This window comes from Pelodiscus sinensis, chromosome 1 (assembly GCF_052426305.1).
Source record: "Pelodiscus sinensis isolate ZL-2025 chromosome 1, ASM5242630v1, whole genome shotgun sequence".
Lineage (NCBI taxonomy): Eukaryota > Metazoa > Chordata > Testudines > Trionychidae > Pelodiscus > Pelodiscus sinensis.
The window spans coordinates 355,110,055-355,129,704 of record NC_143052.1 but is presented as its reverse complement, the minus strand read 5'-3'; the positions used below and the strand labels follow the sequence as shown (position 1 = coordinate 355,129,704).

The following is a 19,650-nucleotide window of genomic DNA, read 5'->3' as shown; positions in this document are numbered from 1 at the left end:
ATAAACAGAACCAGCAGATTAAGACACGAAGATTGATGGGTTACATGAAATAATTTGCTCAAAGTGCCTTTGAATTTGGTATATTTATGGCCACATGTCACAAAGCATGGCGGGGGGTGGGGCATCACAGTACCCTAAGAAGGATAGAAATCTAGCTAGATGCTTGAGCTCAATGGTAATGTCCAGTTGGTAGCTGGTATCAATCAGAATGTGCCAGGTTTGGTCCTGGGTCTGGTTTTATTGCACATTGTTATTAATGATCTGGATGATGGGGTAGTTTGCACCATCACCAAGTTCAAGCATGAAAGAGGCATAAGGATCTAGCACAAAAGGGTTTTTGTGCAAAATGGACATGTCCACATATTCACAACAAAATGAAAGTTGTTGTGCTGCAGTGGCAAAGGGGTGGAGCACCAGGCATGCAGCTAACTGCACTTAGAAAGTTGGTACCTTTTTGCATAGAACTTGGTCTGAGAGCCGGGGCAAACGCTTTAGATCCATTTATGTGTAAAGACCCGGAGCAGCCTGTTCCGGATCTGTTTGGTCCTCACCCCATAGATGATGGGGTTTAGCATGGGAGGCACCAGGAGATACAAGTTGGCAAAGAGAATGTGGAAATAAATGGGCACATTCTGGCCAAAACGCTCAGTGAAAAAAGAGAAGAGACCTGGGATGTAAAAGGCTAAGATGACACAGAAGTGGGAGCTGCAGGTCCCAAAAGTCTTGAGCCGGGTGTCCTTTATGGGCAGACTGAAGATGGTCCTGAGGATCTGAGTATAGGACACAGAGATAAAAAACACATCCAGACTGATCACACAGAATGTCACAAAGAGGCCATAGTAACTACTGACACGGATGTCGGCGCAGGCCAGCTTGACCACGGCGATGTGTGCGCAGTAGGTATGGGCGATGATGTTGCTTCTGCAATATGGCCACTGCCTTGCCACGAAGGGATAGGGAAATACGAGGAGGCTGCTGCGTAGCAACACGGCCAGGCCGATTTTGGTGACCACCTGGTTGGTGAGGATGGTGGAATGTCTCAGGGGTTCACAGATGGCCACGTAGCGATCCAAAGCCATGGCCACGAAGATCCCAGACTCCACCGCTAAGAAGGTGTGAATGAAGAACATCTGGGTGAGGCAGGCACTGAAATCGATCTCCCTGGAACTGAACCAGAAAATGCTCAGGGTTTTAGGCAGGATGGACGTAGATAGAACCAGGTCAGTGACGGCCAGCATGCAGAGGAAATAGTACATGGGCTCGTGAAGGCTTGGCTCTGTCTTCACGATGAAAAGGATGGTGAAGTTCCCCAAGATGGCCATGGCGTACATGGTGCAGAAGGGGATGGAGATCCAGACATGGGCTGCCTCTAGGCCAGGAATGCCCAGCAGGATGAAGGTGGAGGGTTTGGTAAAATTGGATATGTTGGCGTCTGACATGGAGCAGCGGAGGCGTCCAACTTTGAGGTATAACACTCTCTCCTGCGTATATTGTGCATTCCCCTGACTTCCTTTATGTGCCCGGCTCTAGGGAGATGGTTGCAGTAGAAATGCCTAAATGGAGAGACAATGTGAATATGAGACACTAAATGAACAGCTGGAGGCTGTGAAGGAGATTGGTTGCTCTTCACACACCGAGAAATGGCATTTTCATTAGTCAGACAAAAGAATTCTGAACAACGGGCCCTGCTGATGCCAATTCCATCTTTGGTGGTGTCCATGTGCCAGCGACTCCCACATATCATAGTGTGGGAATCCTTAACGGGCACCAAGAGGAAACATGGATGTGGATATTGGTTATCCCTTGGGGTATGTCTAGACTACAGGGTTTTGTCTACAGATACTGTCGAGAAAGCTTCTGTCGACAAAGAGCGTCTAGACTACATCCAGTTCTGTCGACAAAGCAAGCTGCTTTTTCAACATAACATTGTGGACGCAAAGGACAGTGTAGATGCAATAATGCCTTCTATCGACAGAACTCTGTCAATAAAAGGGGTTATGCCTCATAGAATGACGTTTACATACGTCGACAAAACTCAAAGGCAGTGTGGACACAGGTATAGTTTTGTCGACAAAACCCTGTAGTCTAGACACACCCTTGATGTTCCTCAATGAAATGAAACCCAGGCTAGAGAGTCCATGCTGTAGGAAGTTCCCCATTCACCCAGTTGCTCACAATTGTTCAGACACCCAAGATATAGGCTGGAGAATAATGTGCTCTGGACGTGTGTTCTGTTTTGCTCACTCAGACTCTATAATGAATGGAGCAGATAGAAAAGGGATCTCCCTGAGACAGGATATGAGATTCCAGGAGGCTGCCACAAGTGGACAGAATGAAAAGTCTGTGAATGTTTAGTTTACAGAAGAGACAAATAAGGGAGTATACAATAGAGGAGAACAGGTTACATTAAAAAAACCGAAAAGAGAAGAGTACCTAACTGGAAATATCTTAAGACATCCAATGCTTCAAAAGTCTAAATCGCCCTGAGCTGAGGAAATAATCAGCAAAAATTACTGTGAAGAAAACTTTAGACAGAGAAATGTGAATGAAAATTGAGAATTCTCAAAGTGATTATTTAATAGTTAAAAAAACAACATTCCGCTGTCAAGAAAGTGGACAATTTTGGCTAAAAACACAATTAGGTGTCAAAGTGTAGACAGCAGTTCTGGCAGGAAAGCAATACATAATGAATGGGAAAAAAATAAAAGATAGAGAGCGAGCAATACGAATTGAAAGTTATGAGAATTTATGGGGTACCCTAAAGATATCATTGAAAAAGATATCATCCTCAATTCTAAGGATCCCAAAAAGACAAGTATTAAATATATTAAGAACAAAAGTAAATCTAAAAACAATTAAGCAAATTTCTCAATAGGGAAAGGAAACACATTAATGATTCAAAACATCTAGGTATGTTCAAGAAATATTTTTATGATTTATGTGGAAAGAAACCATGTGAAGCACTCGTATCCTAGGCAGTAATGGAATACTTTCCAGTCCGTTCGAGGTGAAGAAGAGGGTTAAATAGCATTCATTTACAATCTTACAAAACAATCAGTAATGTCGTAGCACCTTAGAGACTAACGAAAATATATACATATATAGAGTCATGAGCTTTCATGGGCAAAACTCACTTATTTAGATGACTGGAGAAAAAAGGGGAAAAAAATCTCTATTTAAAGCAGAAAAAGAAGGGGGGGGGGAGTACTGTCAGTAGTAGTGCCGGAGCTAAATGAGGCTAATTGAGTGCTCGGGAAGTGTCCCATACTAAGCTTTTGATGTCATTTAGGTATTGAATATTATGGGCCAAAGATGGGCAGAGTGGTTACAAAGAGGAAGGCATGTCAGGAGTTCAGCTTTCCAGGAGTGGACACGACTTATTCCAACAGCTGGTGGGATGGGTCCATGCAAACAAAACGCTTTAATGCAGCCAAATGTAAGGTGAGCCTGTGGGAACAGCCCCACAGCAGGGAAAGCGGAGACCCTGGAGAGAATTTAGCCGTCATCGTGGGCAAATGGCGCGTTGTGAGCTCCAGCGCCATGCTGAGGATGGAAGGTTCTGCTGGGATCCCTGGATGAATAAACAGCAGGGGAGTGAGTTGGAGCAGGGGAAGGATTTTACCGCTGCACCTTGCATTGGGGAGACCGACTGCAGCCAGCCCTGGGGTCCTTGTTTAAAAACAGGGAAGTTTAAAAACAGGAGTGGGTGGAGAACACCCTTTATTCAGAGTCATCCACTGGGCCAAACTCATCCCCGCTGACCAGGGCCCTGGGACGTTTAATGGCCGCGCAGAGGGGAAGGGAGCAGGGACCGATTCTCTCACCCACCACTCCTACCTTTCATGAGAGCAGCACAACACGGGTACCTGTAAGTTTGGAGACAGACCTGTCCTCCCTGGGAATCCCCCTTCGGTAGCTGACTGTGACACCTCTCTCTGCTCAGCATCTGCAGGAGCCCACACCGATAGCCGACACAGGAGTCTGCACCAATTGTAATATAGCTCCCTACAATCCCAGTGGGGTTTGCTCAGCTGCTAGGGGAGATGCTGGTATCTGAGTGTAAACATGCTGGGCACAAGACATCTGTACCCCTGTGTATTAGGAGTAAACAGTAATTACGGGGCCTTCCCAAAATGAGGGGAGAACTCCTGGGGTTCGGGCTGAGCCAAGGAGGATTTGGCTGTTCTATGCATCTGTGTGATATGTAACAATTGGAGTTAATTAATAAGAATCCAAATAAGATACCTGAGGCGAGACACAAGCACTTTCTGCAAATATACAGGGCTGTTGCTAAGGGGTCAGAGATCAATGATTCTCATCAGGAATTATTATCCCGTGTAGTAACTTTCACTGAAAGATCTTCAAGACACCAACCAATGACATTGACCAAGACCATATCCCCATTATACAGATAAACTGTGGCACAGGGACACATGACTTGGCCAAAGTAATAGCAAGAATGGCAGACAGCATCCCGGAGTCCTGGCTTCCTTCCTGTAACCACGGTCTCTCCAGGAGTAACTGAGTACAAGAAAGGCGGAAAGAGACTCCTGGGCTACGTCTAGACTGGCATGATTTTCTGGAAATTCTTTTAACGGAAAAGTTTTCCGTTAAAAGCATTTTCGGAACAGAGCGTCTAGATTGGCACGGACACTTTTCCGCAAAAGCACTTTTTGCGGAAAAGCGTCCGTGCTAATCTAGACGTGGTTTGCGCAAAAAAGCCCCGATCGCCATTTTCGCGATCGGGGCTTTTTTGCGGAAAACAAATCTGAGCTGTCTACACTGGCCCTTTTGAGCAAAAGCTTTGCGCAAAAGGGACTTTTGCCCAAACGGGAGCAGCATAGTATTTCCGCAAGAAGTACTGATTTCTTACAGTAGGAAGTCAGTGCTTTTGCGGAAATTCAAGCAGCCAATGTAGACAGCTGGCAAGTTTTTCGGAAAAGCTGGCAAGTCTAGACACAGCCCTGGTGTATCAAGGAAATTTAACTGGGTGGGTGTGGAGGACATCTCCAGGTGCAACCTGGAAGTAGATTATTGCTGAGTCCTCTGGAAAACCCACCTGGCTTCCTCTCACACTGTGAAGCTGTGACAAGCTACAGTCCTCTCCGGGTTGGGCACTTACACAGCCATACAACAGCAGGGACAAAACAAGTGCAGTTCAGTGAATGTTTTGGAAACTCGTGAACTAACAGTAGAGAGGTACCCCCACCTACGTTCACAGTGCTGAACAATCTTACTCTAGTCAGACACCTGAGCTGTCTCAGTTTATTACCCAGCTTGCCACCTCTGGGTATGTCGACACTACCACCCTAGTTCAAACTAGGGTGGTTAATGTAGGCATACGAACTTGCAAATGAAGCCCGGGATTTGAATTTCCCGGGCTTCATTTGCATGTTGCCGGGAGCCGCCATTTTTAAATGTCCGCTAGTGCGGACTCCATACCCGCGGCTACACGCAGCACGAATTAGGTAGTTCAGATTAGGCTTCCTTTTCCGAACTACCTGTACACTCGGGATATGGTACTTTGAACGTCTATCGTCTTGCTTGATGTGTCATGATCGTCAATGGTTCGTCCGTAACGTGCTGGCTACACAGGAAGTCAAATACCTTGTGGGTGTTACCCAAGAGCTAACACATGTGACATATTGGCACATCGTCTCCATTCATAACGTTAGCCACAGAAAAGCCATGTACTTACATATGGGATATTCGTTTCTATTGACATCTCACAGGTCATACATCGTACGCCACTTATCATAATCCCATCACCATGGCCAACATGAGGTGTCTGGGTGTTGCTTTGGAGCAGAGAACATCACACCCGTCCCTTCAGTGTCCTGCAGGAATGTCAGTCACTGACTAATGTGGAGGTCGTGTGCTTCAGACTCTCTTGATTTTCACCATACACCTCCCCAATGTCGCAGTGCATCGTAATGTTACCCACAGGTGTCACTTGAGCTGACCACATGACCTTGCCAGTTCCGATGATTCATCGCAGGGACTAGTGCTCATTTTCTGCCTAGAACATCCCCAGGTAGCTATAAGCTTCTTCTGTTGTCCATTGTGTTCGGTGATGGGCCATCAACTTCTATGGTCCATTTACAGTGCTGGCTAAAGTGGATGTGAGCTACTTTGTAGGAGTTACGACAGAAGCACATTTGAAATATAGGCGCCTAGTCAATTTTCATGATTTCAGATAGAGAGATGGGACATGCATACAGATAGGATAATCATATGGAGCCAACCCTCACTTTTTCCACGGAAACCTCATGTGATACACTTTGTACAAGTGTTGTTGCGACGGTGGGCTGCCAGCGTGTTGCTTTGAAGTACAGTGTGTCAAAACAGTTACTTCAGTGTTTGCTGGACTTTTAAGCAAGTGATGTATCCCCAACCACAAAGCTGCCGCGAATGCAGCACTGATATAGGTTGTTCCTGGGTTCAGTATATTCTCACTTCTGATTTTCGTAGAATCATAGACCACCAGAACTGGAAGGGACCTCGAGAGGTCATCAAGTCCAGTCCCCTGCCCTTGTGGCAGGACCAAGCACCATGTATACTCCCTCCCTGTTGGATGTCTGTCCAACCTGCTCTTCAATATCTCTAGTGACGGAGATTCCACAACCTCCCTAGGCAATTTATTCCAGTGTTTTACCACCCTGATAGTTTGGAAGTTTTTCTTAATGTCCAATATAAATCTTGCACTGTCCTGTGTCAGGGAGGAGATGGTAGAGACCCAGAGAATTGAAAATGTCAATCTGGAGTTCTTCAGCGCTCCTCAGCTTAGAGCTGGAAAGAAACTGAGAAGCTGGCTGCTCTGGCTCCACTGAGTAACCACCCTGCTCCAGTTAATGCTAACCAACCCAAGAAATACCCAGCGTACAAGGTAGGAGATGATGCAGTGGCCTTCTTAGAGAGTTTGAAAGGGTCTGAGTTGGGTACAGCTCTCCACAGATCAGTACATGGTGGAGCTGAGACCACTACTCAGTAGACCCTTTGAGGAAGTGGCCAATGAAATGCCTAGAGAAAACATAAATGACTATGAGCTTTATAAACAAGAGACCAGAATCAGAATGGGGCTCACCGCTGAACATTCCCGTCACTGCTTCAGAGCCTTAAGGTGGAAACCAGACTTGGCATTCACCCAACATGCCTACCAGCGTAACAAAAACCGCGACACATGAACATCAGGAGCAATGCTAAGACCATAGAAGTGCGATCTCTCTTACTTAGAAAAGAACAGTTCTTGGAGGGTGTTCCTGAAGAGATACCCTGGATGGCACGGCTCTCCTCTCCCCTTAACTCTGCCTGGTTCTGGTCCAGGCAGCCACAGCTCACATGTAGGAAGGACCCCCCTGACCTCCTCATTTCCCCATTGGCTACCTGCCTGTCAATCAGGCTGACCAGGAGCATTGGCCTCCGCCCATTGCACCAGTCTCAGGCTACATGTACACTGCAGGCTTTTGCTGGCAGAGAGGATGCTAATGAAGCGCTCATTAGCATTTGTCGCACTGTCATTTGCATATTCTCTGCTGATGCTTTTTGTGTAAGAGGCTTTTGTGCAAAAACAAGCATTGTAGATGGCTCCATTTTGTGCAAAAATATCCTTTTGTTCAAGATCCGTGTGCTTCAAAAAAGGAGGTATAAGGATCTTGTGCAAAACGGTTTTTTTGGCGCAAAACAAACCTGTCTACAATGCTTGGTTTTGCGCAAAAACCTCTTGCGCAAAAAGCATCGGCACAGAATATGCAAATGACAGTGCGACAAATGCTAATGAGCGCTTCATTGTAGACATAGTCTCAGGGGCCTGGTTTCCCATTGACTCTTCTTTTTCCTTTTGGGGCTGAGAAGGTCCCAACTAAAAATCCTCACTAAGATTTTAGCGAGGGGCCGACAGTTCCTTACAACTCCACTGGCTAAAATTTTGCCAAGCAGCATATTCACACCAGAACACCTGGACCCCATATACTGTCATCATGCTATTAATAACAATGAATAAAAGAACATGTACTATTTTAAAAATCCCAGGACCTCATCTTGACATTGTACATGACAATATTCATTAAAACACTATGCTGTACCACTATAATTATCTCTACGTTAAACAGGCAGTACGTCCATAGTAGCTCTCTGGGATCTTCTTAACACTGGTGGTTCATGACCCATATCTTTTATTCCATTGCCCCGGTCAACATCAAGTCAATCTGAGGGATGCATGTATTTTCAGTAGGGTCAGGCTTGCCCCACTGGTTTTAGGCTCCTTGGGATATGTTCACCCAATGCCTCCTATGAGCCCTGATTGGCCTAAAAGTCCACAGCGAAGGAGTTGACTCCCACTTACCCTGTATTATATTATGACACTGGTGTCCATAGTTCTGAAATGTCGAGAGCCCCATTGGTCTTGAACTTTTGGCTTTCCTGACTGATATGCTAGGGTATGTCTACACTAGCTTGTTAGTTCGAGCTAGGTAGGGTAATTAGGGCAAGCGGAGTCGCAAATGAAGCCCGGGATTTTAATATCCCGGGCTTCATTTACATGTTCCCGGGAGCCACCATTTTTAAATCCTCCTTAGTCCAAACTCCATGCCACGCGGCACGGGGTAAGTAGTTCGAATTAAAGATCATAATGGAATGAGGGGTAACGGTAGTTTGAATTAGGATCTTTAATTCCTGGTAATCTGAACACGGCTGGGTGTGTTCAACCTCCATTTTTGTCATGGTCATTTAGGACAAGGTCTGGGGTGTCCCCACACCGAGGTGCTCTCTCTGCTCTGGGCACTTCTCTGACCCACTGATCGCTCATGAAGTCCAAGGAAGCCAAATGTATTAAACAGCTACCAATTAAAATAAAATAAGAAAACCTGAAAAGGTGAAAGGAAAGCACAAAGCCTCACGCTGTGGGCACAAGGACATCACAGCCAGCCATCCCTGGAAAGGAAGGGAGTTCACAGTCCGTCCCTCACGCAGCCCAGGCTGGGGTGTGCTGCCCTGCTGTGGCCACACGCCTTAAGACTCTAGCTCAGGGTTATGATCCCCTTTGGCTGCCTCTGCCCAGAGTTTCCCCCCCCCCACACACACACACACAGTGGCTCCTTCTCAGTGCACATGGCTCCAGACGGCTCTGTCCTCTGCCCCAGTCCCACCTCTGCTCTGCCTGAGCACTGCTGTTGCTCTGCCGCCATCTTAGCTCCCTGGGCTGCTTCTCTGGCTCTGCTCCCAGCACTGACCTGCTCCATGGGCTGCACCCTGGCCCCCTTGGCTCTGCTCCCAGCTCAGGCTGTCCCATTGCTCAGCTTTGCTGTTGCCGAGGCAGCTCCCACTCCCATGGAGGATGGGATCCGCCCCCTCATATCCTGACTCCTCATTGGTCTTCCTGCCTGTCCATGAGGCTCATCTGAAGCATTGTCCTCTCCCCGTTGCTCATGGGGCCTGTCAGTCACAAGGGCCTGGTTTTCTATTGACCCTACCTTTCGGTACTGGGGAGAGGCCAATCATACGTCCTCATTCAATTGTAGGACGTGCGCTCAGGGTCACCTTCCCTAAATTTGAAGCTAATAAGCCCAACCCACCACTGTGGGAAGTTAACAGAAGCCTTCAGTGCTCAGGCCAGTGAAGTTGGGGATGGAGTTTGCACACATTCCATTCTCAGTTACAGGCTAGATGTGAGGCCCAATTCAGTGTGCCTGGAATTACGTATACAAAGCACCGGACACACAATGGTTTGGTTCATGCACTGAAGGACACAGCAGGTACGTCTACCCAGCAGCATTATTTTGAAATAACATAGCGTGTGCCTACACCGCAAGGCATTATTTCAAAATAATGTCAAGGTGGAGGACTTCTTACTCCAACTCCTGTAACTCTCATTTCACAAGGAGTAGGGAGAGCCAAAGGAAGAGTGTTCTTCCTTCCACTTCCTGCTGTGTAGACAGCCCAAAAGCCTAATTGAGCGATTTCGACTTCAGCAACGCAATTGATGTTTTTTTATTTTTGTTTGTTCATTTTTTTTTAATTTATCAACTCTAATTTTAAAATAAAGACAAATACCCAGAGCAGCCACTTCCTTCCCTTCTGACTCGGCATAGACTCTTCTCATCTCCCACTGGGAATTCCCCTAATTAGTGTTCACAGCTACCCCTGCATAAAGAGCCCAGCGGCAGACATAGAACAGAGACACTGCTCTGAATGTCTCCCGTCGCCAGCCTGTTTACACCCGGATGCCGTGTCTCCTGTAGATGCTAAGGGAAGCCCAGAGCTATGTTATAGACGGTGCAGTCCCCACGTCGGTGCGCGGCCTGGGATGTTGCTGTGGACACTGCGGTGAGAGAGGCGAGGGACACGGCTACCTGAGAGAATCCCAGGGAAGACACTTGCATCCCAGGATTCACAGGTACCGTTCCCTTGCTTAGAAGCTCTCCTCCTTGATCCCCTAGTGCATCGTGGGTGCAATGGGAGAGGGAGGCAGTCTCTGGTCCTTTTTTGCACTGCACAGACTTTAAACCCCCTAGGTCCCTTGTTGCAGGGGATGGATTTCCTCCGTTACCAAAGGTAAAAATGCCGTTTTTTCCTATATCTGCACTCTGGCTGACACCTCCAGCTCTGGGGTTGGTGGATTTCTGTGGGCCAGGGGATCTACAGGGGGAAAGGTGGTAACAGCTGTACAATACAAAGCAAAAGTCATAGTCTGTGGCCCGTGGATTGCTCAGGCTCCATGGAGGGACTCTCCTTGGAGGAAGAATTAAACAAAGACCTCAGGTGCCAGCTGTGTGTTCATGCCCAGACACTGTCACCTTCTCCCCTCACATCTCTGACTGGTAGCAGGGTGGCTGTTTCCTGACTTGTGTCTCTTGGAAAGCTGTCTGCAGAGGGATGTAAATGAGGCACTTAGAAAATGCAAATGAAGCGGGGATTTAACTATCCTGTGCTTCATTTGCATAATCGCATCATGGTGCTTTTTGCAAGTAAAACTGCGGTTCTTTTGAAAACAGCAGGTTTTTTCAAAAGATCCTGTAAACCTCATTTTTTGAGGCATCTGCCCTTTAGAAACAGCAGGAAAAGTGTGATGTAGGGATGCTGATCTGTCACGGCGACCCCGGTGTGCACAGCATGAGACCGATGGCTGGATTCTTCCATTGACCAACATAACACCTCGTGGGGAGGGGATGTACCTGTGATGGGAGAACCCCTGCCGTCCGGGGGAGCGGTACACACTGATGTACTCAGGCTTCCCCGCTGCAGGCAGTCCTCCCAGTCCCTCTCCTAGCAAAGCAGCCAGGCTTCATCTGCAGAGACGGAGAGCTGGAAAACCCCACCCTCCTCTTCACAGTTATCCCAGTGGGAAGTCACCATCTGTGCTAAAACATTTGGCACTGGATTCCAGCTGGAATTTGTTTGGCTTCAGCTTCTAGCTACTTGTCCGTGCTCTGCCTAGACTACAGAGCCAGTTACTACTATGTAAGTTGAATAGGTGACTATCCTGAATTATCTCACTCTCCAGCATTTTCTCCAGCTTCCAATCCTTTTTTTGGCTCTTTTCTGCACATGCTCCAGTTTTTCAGCACCTTTTTCTTAATTGTGGTCCCCAGGGCTGGACACAGAGAGTTTCACCAGTGCCAAGGACTATTTCGAAAGAGCAGCAGTGGCGCGTCTACACACACCTCATTTGAAATAAGCATTACTCCTCGTAGAATGAGGTTTACAGATTTCGGAACAAGCCGTCTGTTATTTTGAAATGATTTCAAACTAACAGAATGGCTGTGTAAATGCTCACGTTGTTATTTTGAAATAACGTTAGTTATCTCAAAATAACGGTACAGCGTAGACGGGCCCTGAGTGATGAAAACACATGTCCAGAACAGGTTATTCTCCATCCCATTCCTTGGTACCCCAACATTATCCACTGCTGTGACTGAGCAGGGGTTTCTGTCCAGTTGCTGGCAAAGATCCCCAAAGCTTATCACCAAGGTCTGCTATAACTGGGATGGTTCCCTCTGGCATGTGTCTTGGCAAAGGTTTGGGGTTTTTTTCCCACTCTGAAATTTTGAGTAACCAGCTGAATGAGGACACACTACAGCACAGAATCGCACAGAAAGTCAGGCCAGCATTAAGGAACAGAGATGGGTAACAAAGGCCCTGTCACATAAAAAGTCATATCTGGCGACTGCAGCTTAGCACGCTAGGATGGAAGTTTCCATCATTGAAGTACACAGTCTGGTCCTCTTGTACGCAAAACAGCAGCTGGACCTTATCAGCTTTAACCCATGACTTGAGCCGGGAAACTATGAAGCAGTATACAAGTCTGACCTCAGTTCTTAGCCCCATAGGAACGTTAAGAATGGCATTGGGCCAGTATGCACACACCCAGTAAACAACTAGTGTAGGGAGTCCTGTGCCCAGTGAGTCTCAGCAGGGACCTAGATCTCGAAGGGTGCCCTGGATTCCCCCAGCTAGAGTCACGTCCACTGTGGCCTGGTGCAAGGTGTCAGGAACGGGACTCCCAGCAGACTGAAGGGGTGTAAGCATTTCTAAGTGCCTATTGCTCTCTTATTCATTGCTCTGCCTGTGCTTATTGATGTGTCAATCTGCAGTAGCTGTGTAACCATAGAGCAGCATTAACCCTGTAATAGTAGTGACGTAGTGAGATTAATAAAAGCAACTATCCCTAATCGACTCTTTGTGAAGTGAATCCGTAATCCTGTTTGGCCATGGCCCTGTGAGTTGATAGGCCCCAACTCATTTTTTCCTGCCGGTGCCTATTAAAGTTTCCCAGACAATGACACATTATTGAGCGTGGAACTCCATGAAACATGGGAGACACATTAGAAAGTCCAGCTGTTCATCAATCATTTATCCGAATAAGGAAAATGTCACTTTTCATTGTGTGAATAGCCCAATATGTACCAACCATGACAATTACCAGTAGTGTCATCTGATGTGAACATTGTGTCTTTTTCCAGGTATTTGTCCTGTGACCATCATCCTAGACTCCAAGTCCAAAAGTGGAAGTTGGGACAACCTACGATACGTGCAGGATACCCTGTTGTATCTCATACTTCGACCCATTTTATTCTCTTCTATGTCTGATTCCAACACAACCAATTCCATCAACCCCTCCATCTTCATCTTGCTGGGCTTTCCAGGCCTGGAGATGGCCCATGTCTGGATCTCCATCCCCTTCTGCATCATGTACATCCTAGCTGTCTTGGAGAACTTCACCATCCTGTTCATTGTGAAGATGGAATTGAGCCTCCATGAGCCCATGTACTATTTCCTCTGCATGCTGGCTGTCACCGACCTGGTCCTCTCTACAACCATCTTGCCCAAAATGCTGAGCATCTTCTGGTTCAATGCCAAGGAGATCGATTTCAGTGCCTGCCTCACCCAGCTCTATATCTTTCACTTTTTCTCAGCAACAGAGTCTGGGATCTTCGTGGCCATGGCTGTGGATCGCTTCGTGGCCATTTGCCATCCCCTGAGACATTCCACCATCCTGACAAACCCCGTGGTGAGTAAGATCTGCTTGGCCGTGGTGCTGCGCGGTGGCTTGATCACACTTCCCATGCTCCTCCTTGCAAGACAGTGGTCATATTGCAGAACCAACATCATCCCCCAGCCTTACTGTGTTCATATGGCCGTGGTGGGGCTGGCCTGTGGTGACATCCGCCCCAGTAGTTACTACGGCCTCTTTGTGCTACTCTGTATGAGAGGCCTGGATGTGATTTTTATTCTTATATCCTACACCCAGATCCTCAGGGCCATCGTCAGCCTTCCCACCAAGGATGCTCGGCTCAAGACTTTTGGGACCTGCATCTCCCACCTCTGTTCCATTTCAGTGTTTTACATCCCAGGTCTCTTCTTCTCCCTCATATCTCGATTTGATCCAAAGAGGCCTCACCCTCTCCATGATCTCATTAATCACATGTACTACATGATGCCCCCCATGCTCAACCCCATCATCTACGGCGTTAGGACCAAACAGATCCGGGACAGGCTGCTGCAGCTGTTTAATCATAAAGGCTCCTGAGGTTTTCTCCTGGGGTTCTGGCTCACAGACCAAGGTCTATTCAGAGCTGGCTGGTGACATGGTGCTGGGCCCTCTTCACTGAATCACCTACTGGCCCAACAGAGAGTTATTAAATCCTCTCCTGATTGTACTTTGCTCTGTCACTGAGAAGGTCTGGTTAATTGGTTTGAGCACAGCTCATTAATTCAGAGTGTTTTCCACCTTTCCACTTTCTGGTAACAGAACCCATGAGGAACGGAGTCTTCCCTGCCTATTCCCACAAACAAAAGCCTCCAGCCACACTTTTTGCTCCAAGATAGCTTAGTGGTTTGAGCATTGGCCTGCTAAATCTAGGGTTAAGAGTTCAATCCTTGCAGAGGCCATTTGGGGCAAAAGAATTTTGGGGATGGTGTGACGGCGCGTTGGGGGTCCCTTGTCTCCTGCACCCCGAAATGGCACAAACAGACTCCACCAGCCAGTAGAATTGAGGGTGGTTTATTGCTCCTCCAGGATACAGCATAGCACAGATGGAATCTGGTCACAGAGCTGGGCTAGGATGCCTCAGGCCCCCTTGAGATGGGGGAGATTGGGCCCCTAAACTCCAACCCCTTTCCCTAGGTTGTCTCCTCCATGCTCCCAGCCAGCAACTAACCAACACTCTTCCAGCCCTGCCCCCCCAGCCCGGGCAGCATCTACCTTCCTTTGTTCCTCTCCATGGGGGGTGTCTGGCAATACCGGTTGAGAGGTCCCTTTGCATAGTGACTCATCCTGTTGGGTCGTGGTACCCACGGCAGCCAGTGCGGGTTACCCCAGAGCCAGCAGCATAGAAACCAGCCAGGTACCCCCACTACGGCACAGATGGTACTTGGTCCTGCTGTGAAGGCAGGGTGCTGAACTTGATGACCTCTCAAGGTACCTTCCAGTTCTAGGAGATAGGCAATCTCCATTAACTTTTTAAATTTATTTAGATCCCTGCCATTTCTCCCTGCATCCCTCAAGTTCCCACCTCTGTTCTGACACTTTCCCCAAAGCCTCAGGTCTCACTCACCCGTCTCCTCCCCTTCTCCCACCACTCGCTGCCACAGACTGACAAGGAGCCTGTTGTGAGGACACATCTTGGGTTACCAGGCCAGGCAGGTGGTGGGCGGGGGTGCTGGGAGGCAGCACGATTTGTCTCTAGATGCCACTGGAGAGGGGCTGGCTTTGCTAACAAGCATGGTGTGTGGTGTAACAGAGATTGTGGCTTTTGTGCATCTTGTTCACTGGCCCACGTGAAGGCTGCAGTATTCTAGCTTGAGTGGGATTGTCTGTCTGACAGGTTTGCAGCCTTTCAGTGGATTTTCATTACCGAGAATAGAACTGTGTCTGGTACACAGAGGTCTGCATTCCAAACTGCCATTGCTGGTCTACGCTCCCTTGCTGAACTCTCATGTGCAAATTTCAACTTTTCACCCATTTCTGCATCCCTGCTTTGATTGTTTGTTCTTTCATTTTTCAAATATCCCGTTTTCAGCCAGAATCCATTTCTGGGGGGAGACAACTCATGCTCCTTACTGGACACACACTGGGTACATTTTTATAAAAGCACCTTGTTCTGTTGCAGTCCATTTCATCCAGCTCTGCATCCCTGGTTCGATCGTTTGTTGTTGTTTTTTTCAACTATCCTGTTTTCAGCCACAAATCCATTTCTGGTGGGGGGGTGGGGGGAGCGACAACGATGCAACTTACTCGACTGACACCTGGTACAGTTTTATAAAAGCACCTTATTCTGCTACAGTCCAAGTATTCCTCGTATTTAAAATTCTCATATTTAAAATGTTTATATATATTTGTATTTTTGATTGTTTGTTCTTGTAAGCCGCCTTGAATATTTTAAATAGAAAGGTGGGGTAAAATATTTAAATAAATAATTCCTCCTGACAATGATGACTAATAAATCCAAAATAGAGCAGTTCTCATCTGTCCACTGAAAGCCAGGCCGGCACAGCTGAGAAGAAAACAAGTGGGAACTGTGGATGAAGCATAGTAGGGAACTACTTAAAAGAAACACACATTTTGTTTCTGGATTCAATGTGAGTTTAAAATCCCACCAGAGGCCCTGTTAAATATCCTACTCCGGCCTGACCCCAGCTGGGCTGTGAAGAAGGGGGTCTCTCCCTCTGTGCTGGCAGCAGAGTCCCTATTGCCCAGGGTGGCATCTGGGACACTGAGGAGTAAGGAGGCAGAAATGTTCCTGGTTCATGGAGTTTGTGGGGGACTCTGGCGTCCCCACCTCCCTAGTTCCTGTGAATATGGGGGTTTCTCTCCCACACCAGCAGCCACCCTTCAAACTGGGAAGCCCGGGTATCTCTCACCCTCCTGGGCACGGAGCCAGCAGCAGAGTCTCCAGAATTTGAGGAGGAACCTGGCATCCCGACCACATACGAAAGCAGAAGAGCACCAGGCATGGGGCCAGCAGCTGGGATCCTGGCCAGGGGGCGGGGACACTGAGGCAGAAGAGCCCCAGGGACACAGCGGCTGGTAGCTGGAACTCAGCACACAGGGCAGCAATGGGTTCCGCAGCCACTGGGGCAGAGAGAAGAGGGCCTGGTGTACAGGGCCATTCCCACATCAACAATTACTGCGATGTCGTCTCCCTTCTCCGCTGTGACAGCCACCGTGCTGGGAAGGAGGGCTAGGTCTCTTCCCCTCTCCCCCAACCTCATGGCCCTGATGTCTAGTCTTAACCCAAAGACTTTCAACAGGTTTTTCTCCAGTTTAATATTTCAGCTCTCAAAATGTACCCTGTGTTCTTACATATGATGCAACTTCTTCACTGTTTCTCCTCCACTTGTGCTTCTTGAATGGTTTATACGCATCCATGAGAGTGCTCCAGTCCCGTGAGTTACCCCATCCAGTCTCCGTTATTCCAATCATATCACTTTACTTTCTGCTACGACTTCCATTTCTTCCTGTTTGTTTCCCAGGCTTCTTATATTCATATAGAATATATGATTTAGTTGGAATTGGAATATATGATTTAGTTGGGTTGATTTAGTTGGAATTGGTCCTGCCTAGAGCAGGGGGCTGGACTTGATGACCTTCTGAGGTCTCTTCCAGTTCTATGATTCTATGATTCTATAAGCAGGCATCAAAGATAACAAACCGATTGCCCTATTTTCTCAGTGTAAATCGGGAGATTTCCTCTGTTATTCTCTTCTCCTTTGTTTCCTCCCAAGGTATGTCTAGACTACATGCCTCTGTCGACAAAGTCATGTGAAATAGGCTACCCGACATAGTCAATGAAGTGGAGATTTAAATATCCCTGGCTTCATTAAAATAAAAATGGCTGCCACGCTGTGCCGGCTCAACTGATTGTCGGCACAGAGCAGCAGTCAAGACGTGGATCGGTTGACAAGGGAAGCCTCTTTCAACTGATCCCTTATGCCTTGTGAAACGAGGTTTACAGGTCGGTCGACAAAGGCTTCTCTTGTCGACCAGTCCACGTCATGACTGCTGCTCTGTGCCCACAATCAGCCGAGCTGGCAGAGCGTGGCGGCCATTTTTATTTTAATGAAGCCAGGGATATTTAAATTCCCACTTCATTGACTATGTCGGGTAGCCTATTTTACATGCCTCTGTCGACAGAGGCTCGTAGTCTAGACATAGCCCCAGAGTCCCACTTCCCTGCTTATCTCAGCGCTTAGGCCACCATTCTCTGGAGAGCTTAGTTGAAAGCCTCCTTGCAAGGTTAGCAAGCCGGCATGTGAAGATGCTCTTCCCTCTCTATATTAGGTGGATCCCCTCTCTTCCTAGCAATCCTTGCTCCTGGAACAACATCCCAGGATCAAAGAATCCAAAGCTCTCTTTCCGACACCACCTGTAAAACCAGGCATGTACCTCCACAATTTGATGGTCTTTACCTGGGCCATTTCCTTCAACAAAGAGGATGGATGTGGACATGCCTTGTGTCTCAAACACTATTATCCTTCCTCCCAGAGCCACACAGTCTGCAGTGACTTACTAAAGGCCATTCTTGACAGTATCATTGGTGCCCAGATGGAGTAGTAAGAGGCAGGAGTCCCATGACTTGATCAGCCTCAGCAGACACCGTCACCATCCGAATTCTAGCTTGGGTGCAACACCTGGTAGAAACTGGACCTCTTGTCCTTTTGACATCTCTTCCATAGTATCAAGACCAGCTTGTACTTTCTCCAGGTGAATTCACTTCTCTCCCCTAGGAGAAAGGAAAAGAATGTCACCCCCTGTGTAGGTCACAACTCCTGACTGCACACTATCCAGATTGCCCTCTTTCTATGATCCTCTTCAGATGTTGTATTTACAGCTTACAGAAATATGAAAGGCATAAAAAACTCAGTGTGAACTCCCCCACCTCCGAGGCACACCGCCCAGGCAAACTCCCTCTTTTTGTCTGGCATTTGATAACTGGCTTCTTTTTTATAAAGCGGGTGGCTCAGAGCAGTTGGCCGGTATCAAAGCTTTCCCTTGAATCAACCACTCAGGGCCCATCTGGAACAAAGCCCCCCAATCCACACTTTTCAAACAAAGACACAGTCAGAGAGTCACACTTCCAGCCAACAAACACATGGTCAAACGGCTCCACAACCAGCTCCAGTCAAACAATTGTCACAGCCGACAGATGACTGGAGAGTCACCTCACCAGCACACAACACAGCCTCCCCATAGTTGGGGCTACTGTTTGCTTGCTGCTCAGCCTTGAATACAGGCCTTCGCATACAACATTTACTGCCTGCCCTTACTGGAGTCCTGGGGCTCAAAGCTGACCTCTGCTCAGTCCTGACAAAGGGCTTGTACTCAGAGACTTTTTCTCTTCTTTCAGGCTAGACACCCTCCCTGGCTAATGTTTTGCTCAAACGGCTGCCCATACTCACAGGTTTTGTGCTGCCTGCCTGTTCCCACACTGTGAGTGACCCCTAGCCATGTAGTGAGCTGGAGTGGCCTCCCATTTATGCAGAGGGCAGGGCCAGACGGAGGCATGGGCGAGTCGGGCAGCTGCCCAGAGTGCCAACCGATGGGGGGCGCCTGATGGCAGCTGTAAAGGGCGTGTGGTGTCCCTGGTAACTCCCTTACTAGGGTGATGGCCAGAGATGTAGAGTGGTGGTGTGGCCTCTCTCTGACCCAGAGTGGGAGTAATGTGGAACCTGCAAGCAAAATGAAAGATTTGATGGGAAAGTGGGAAATGTCAAAAGAGCTATGAGCTCTGAAGGAATATTGGCTCTTGCTGACCAGAAGCATTTCTTGAACATACCCAAACATGCTGTGGGGCAAAAAGGTGGCAGCTGTGGATGTGATGGCTCCTGTGGCTGATGGTTTGAAAAGACATAAAAATGTGTTGTGAATAAACCAGAAGGGGGGGTGGAGGTTAATCTTAGTTGGAAGCCGGGTTCTGTTTTACCCCAGTCCTCTAATCCTTTGAATTCCATTGATCGCATTAGAAAAAAGAATTCCAGTGCTGGGAGGAAGCAGGTAGCTGAAGTAAATGTGGTGACCCTCCCCCCATCTACGCTGCCCAAAATATTGGGCATCTTCTGGTTCAGTTCCAGGGAGATCGATTTCAATGCCTGCCTCACTCAGCTCTATTTTTTCACTGTTTCTCGGTGATGGAGTCAAGAATCTTCGTGGCCATG

The 19,650-nt window shown here is 47.8% G+C and overlaps 2 protein-coding genes across 3 annotated transcripts; one reads left to right on the top strand and one right to left on the bottom strand.

Moving 5' to 3' along the window:
• Positions 1 to 491: 491 nt before the first annotated feature.
• LOC102446221 (olfactory receptor 52R1-like) lies at positions 492 to 11,032 on the bottom strand. 2 transcript variants are annotated; one of them, XM_089777191.1, is made up of 2 exons: positions 11,005 to 11,032; positions 492 to 1,426 (listed from the first exon to the last, which is right to left on the bottom strand). In XM_089777191.1, the coding sequence occupies exons 1-2, from the start codon at positions 11,030 to 11,032 to the stop codon at positions 492 to 494; spliced, it is 963 nt and encodes a 320-aa protein (XP_089633317.1). The 2 variants fall into 2 exon arrangements, with proteins under 2 accessions (XP_089633317.1, XP_006126381.3); XM_006126319.4 differs by lacking the exon at positions 11,005 to 11,032 and having other exon boundaries at positions 492 to 1,439.
• A 1,084-nt stretch (positions 11,033 to 12,116) lies between these two features.
• Positions 12,117 to 14,023, top strand: LOC149526085 (olfactory receptor 51E1-like). Its single transcript, XM_089771732.1, has 2 exons — positions 12,117 to 12,120; positions 12,957 to 14,023. The coding sequence occupies exons 1-2, from the start codon at positions 12,117 to 12,119 to the stop codon at positions 14,021 to 14,023; spliced, it is 1,071 nt and encodes a 356-aa protein (XP_089627858.1).
• Positions 14,024 to 19,650: the final 5,627 nt, after the last annotated feature.

Coding starts and splice junctions, on each gene's coding strand:
- LOC102446221 (XM_089777191.1), bottom strand. CDS start 11,032: ATGCCTCAAAAAATGAGGTTTACAGGAT. Junction 1,427..11,004: donor AAAAATGAGGTTTACAGGAT/CTTTTGAAAAAA, acceptor TGTCAGACGCCA/ACATATCCAATTTTACCAAA.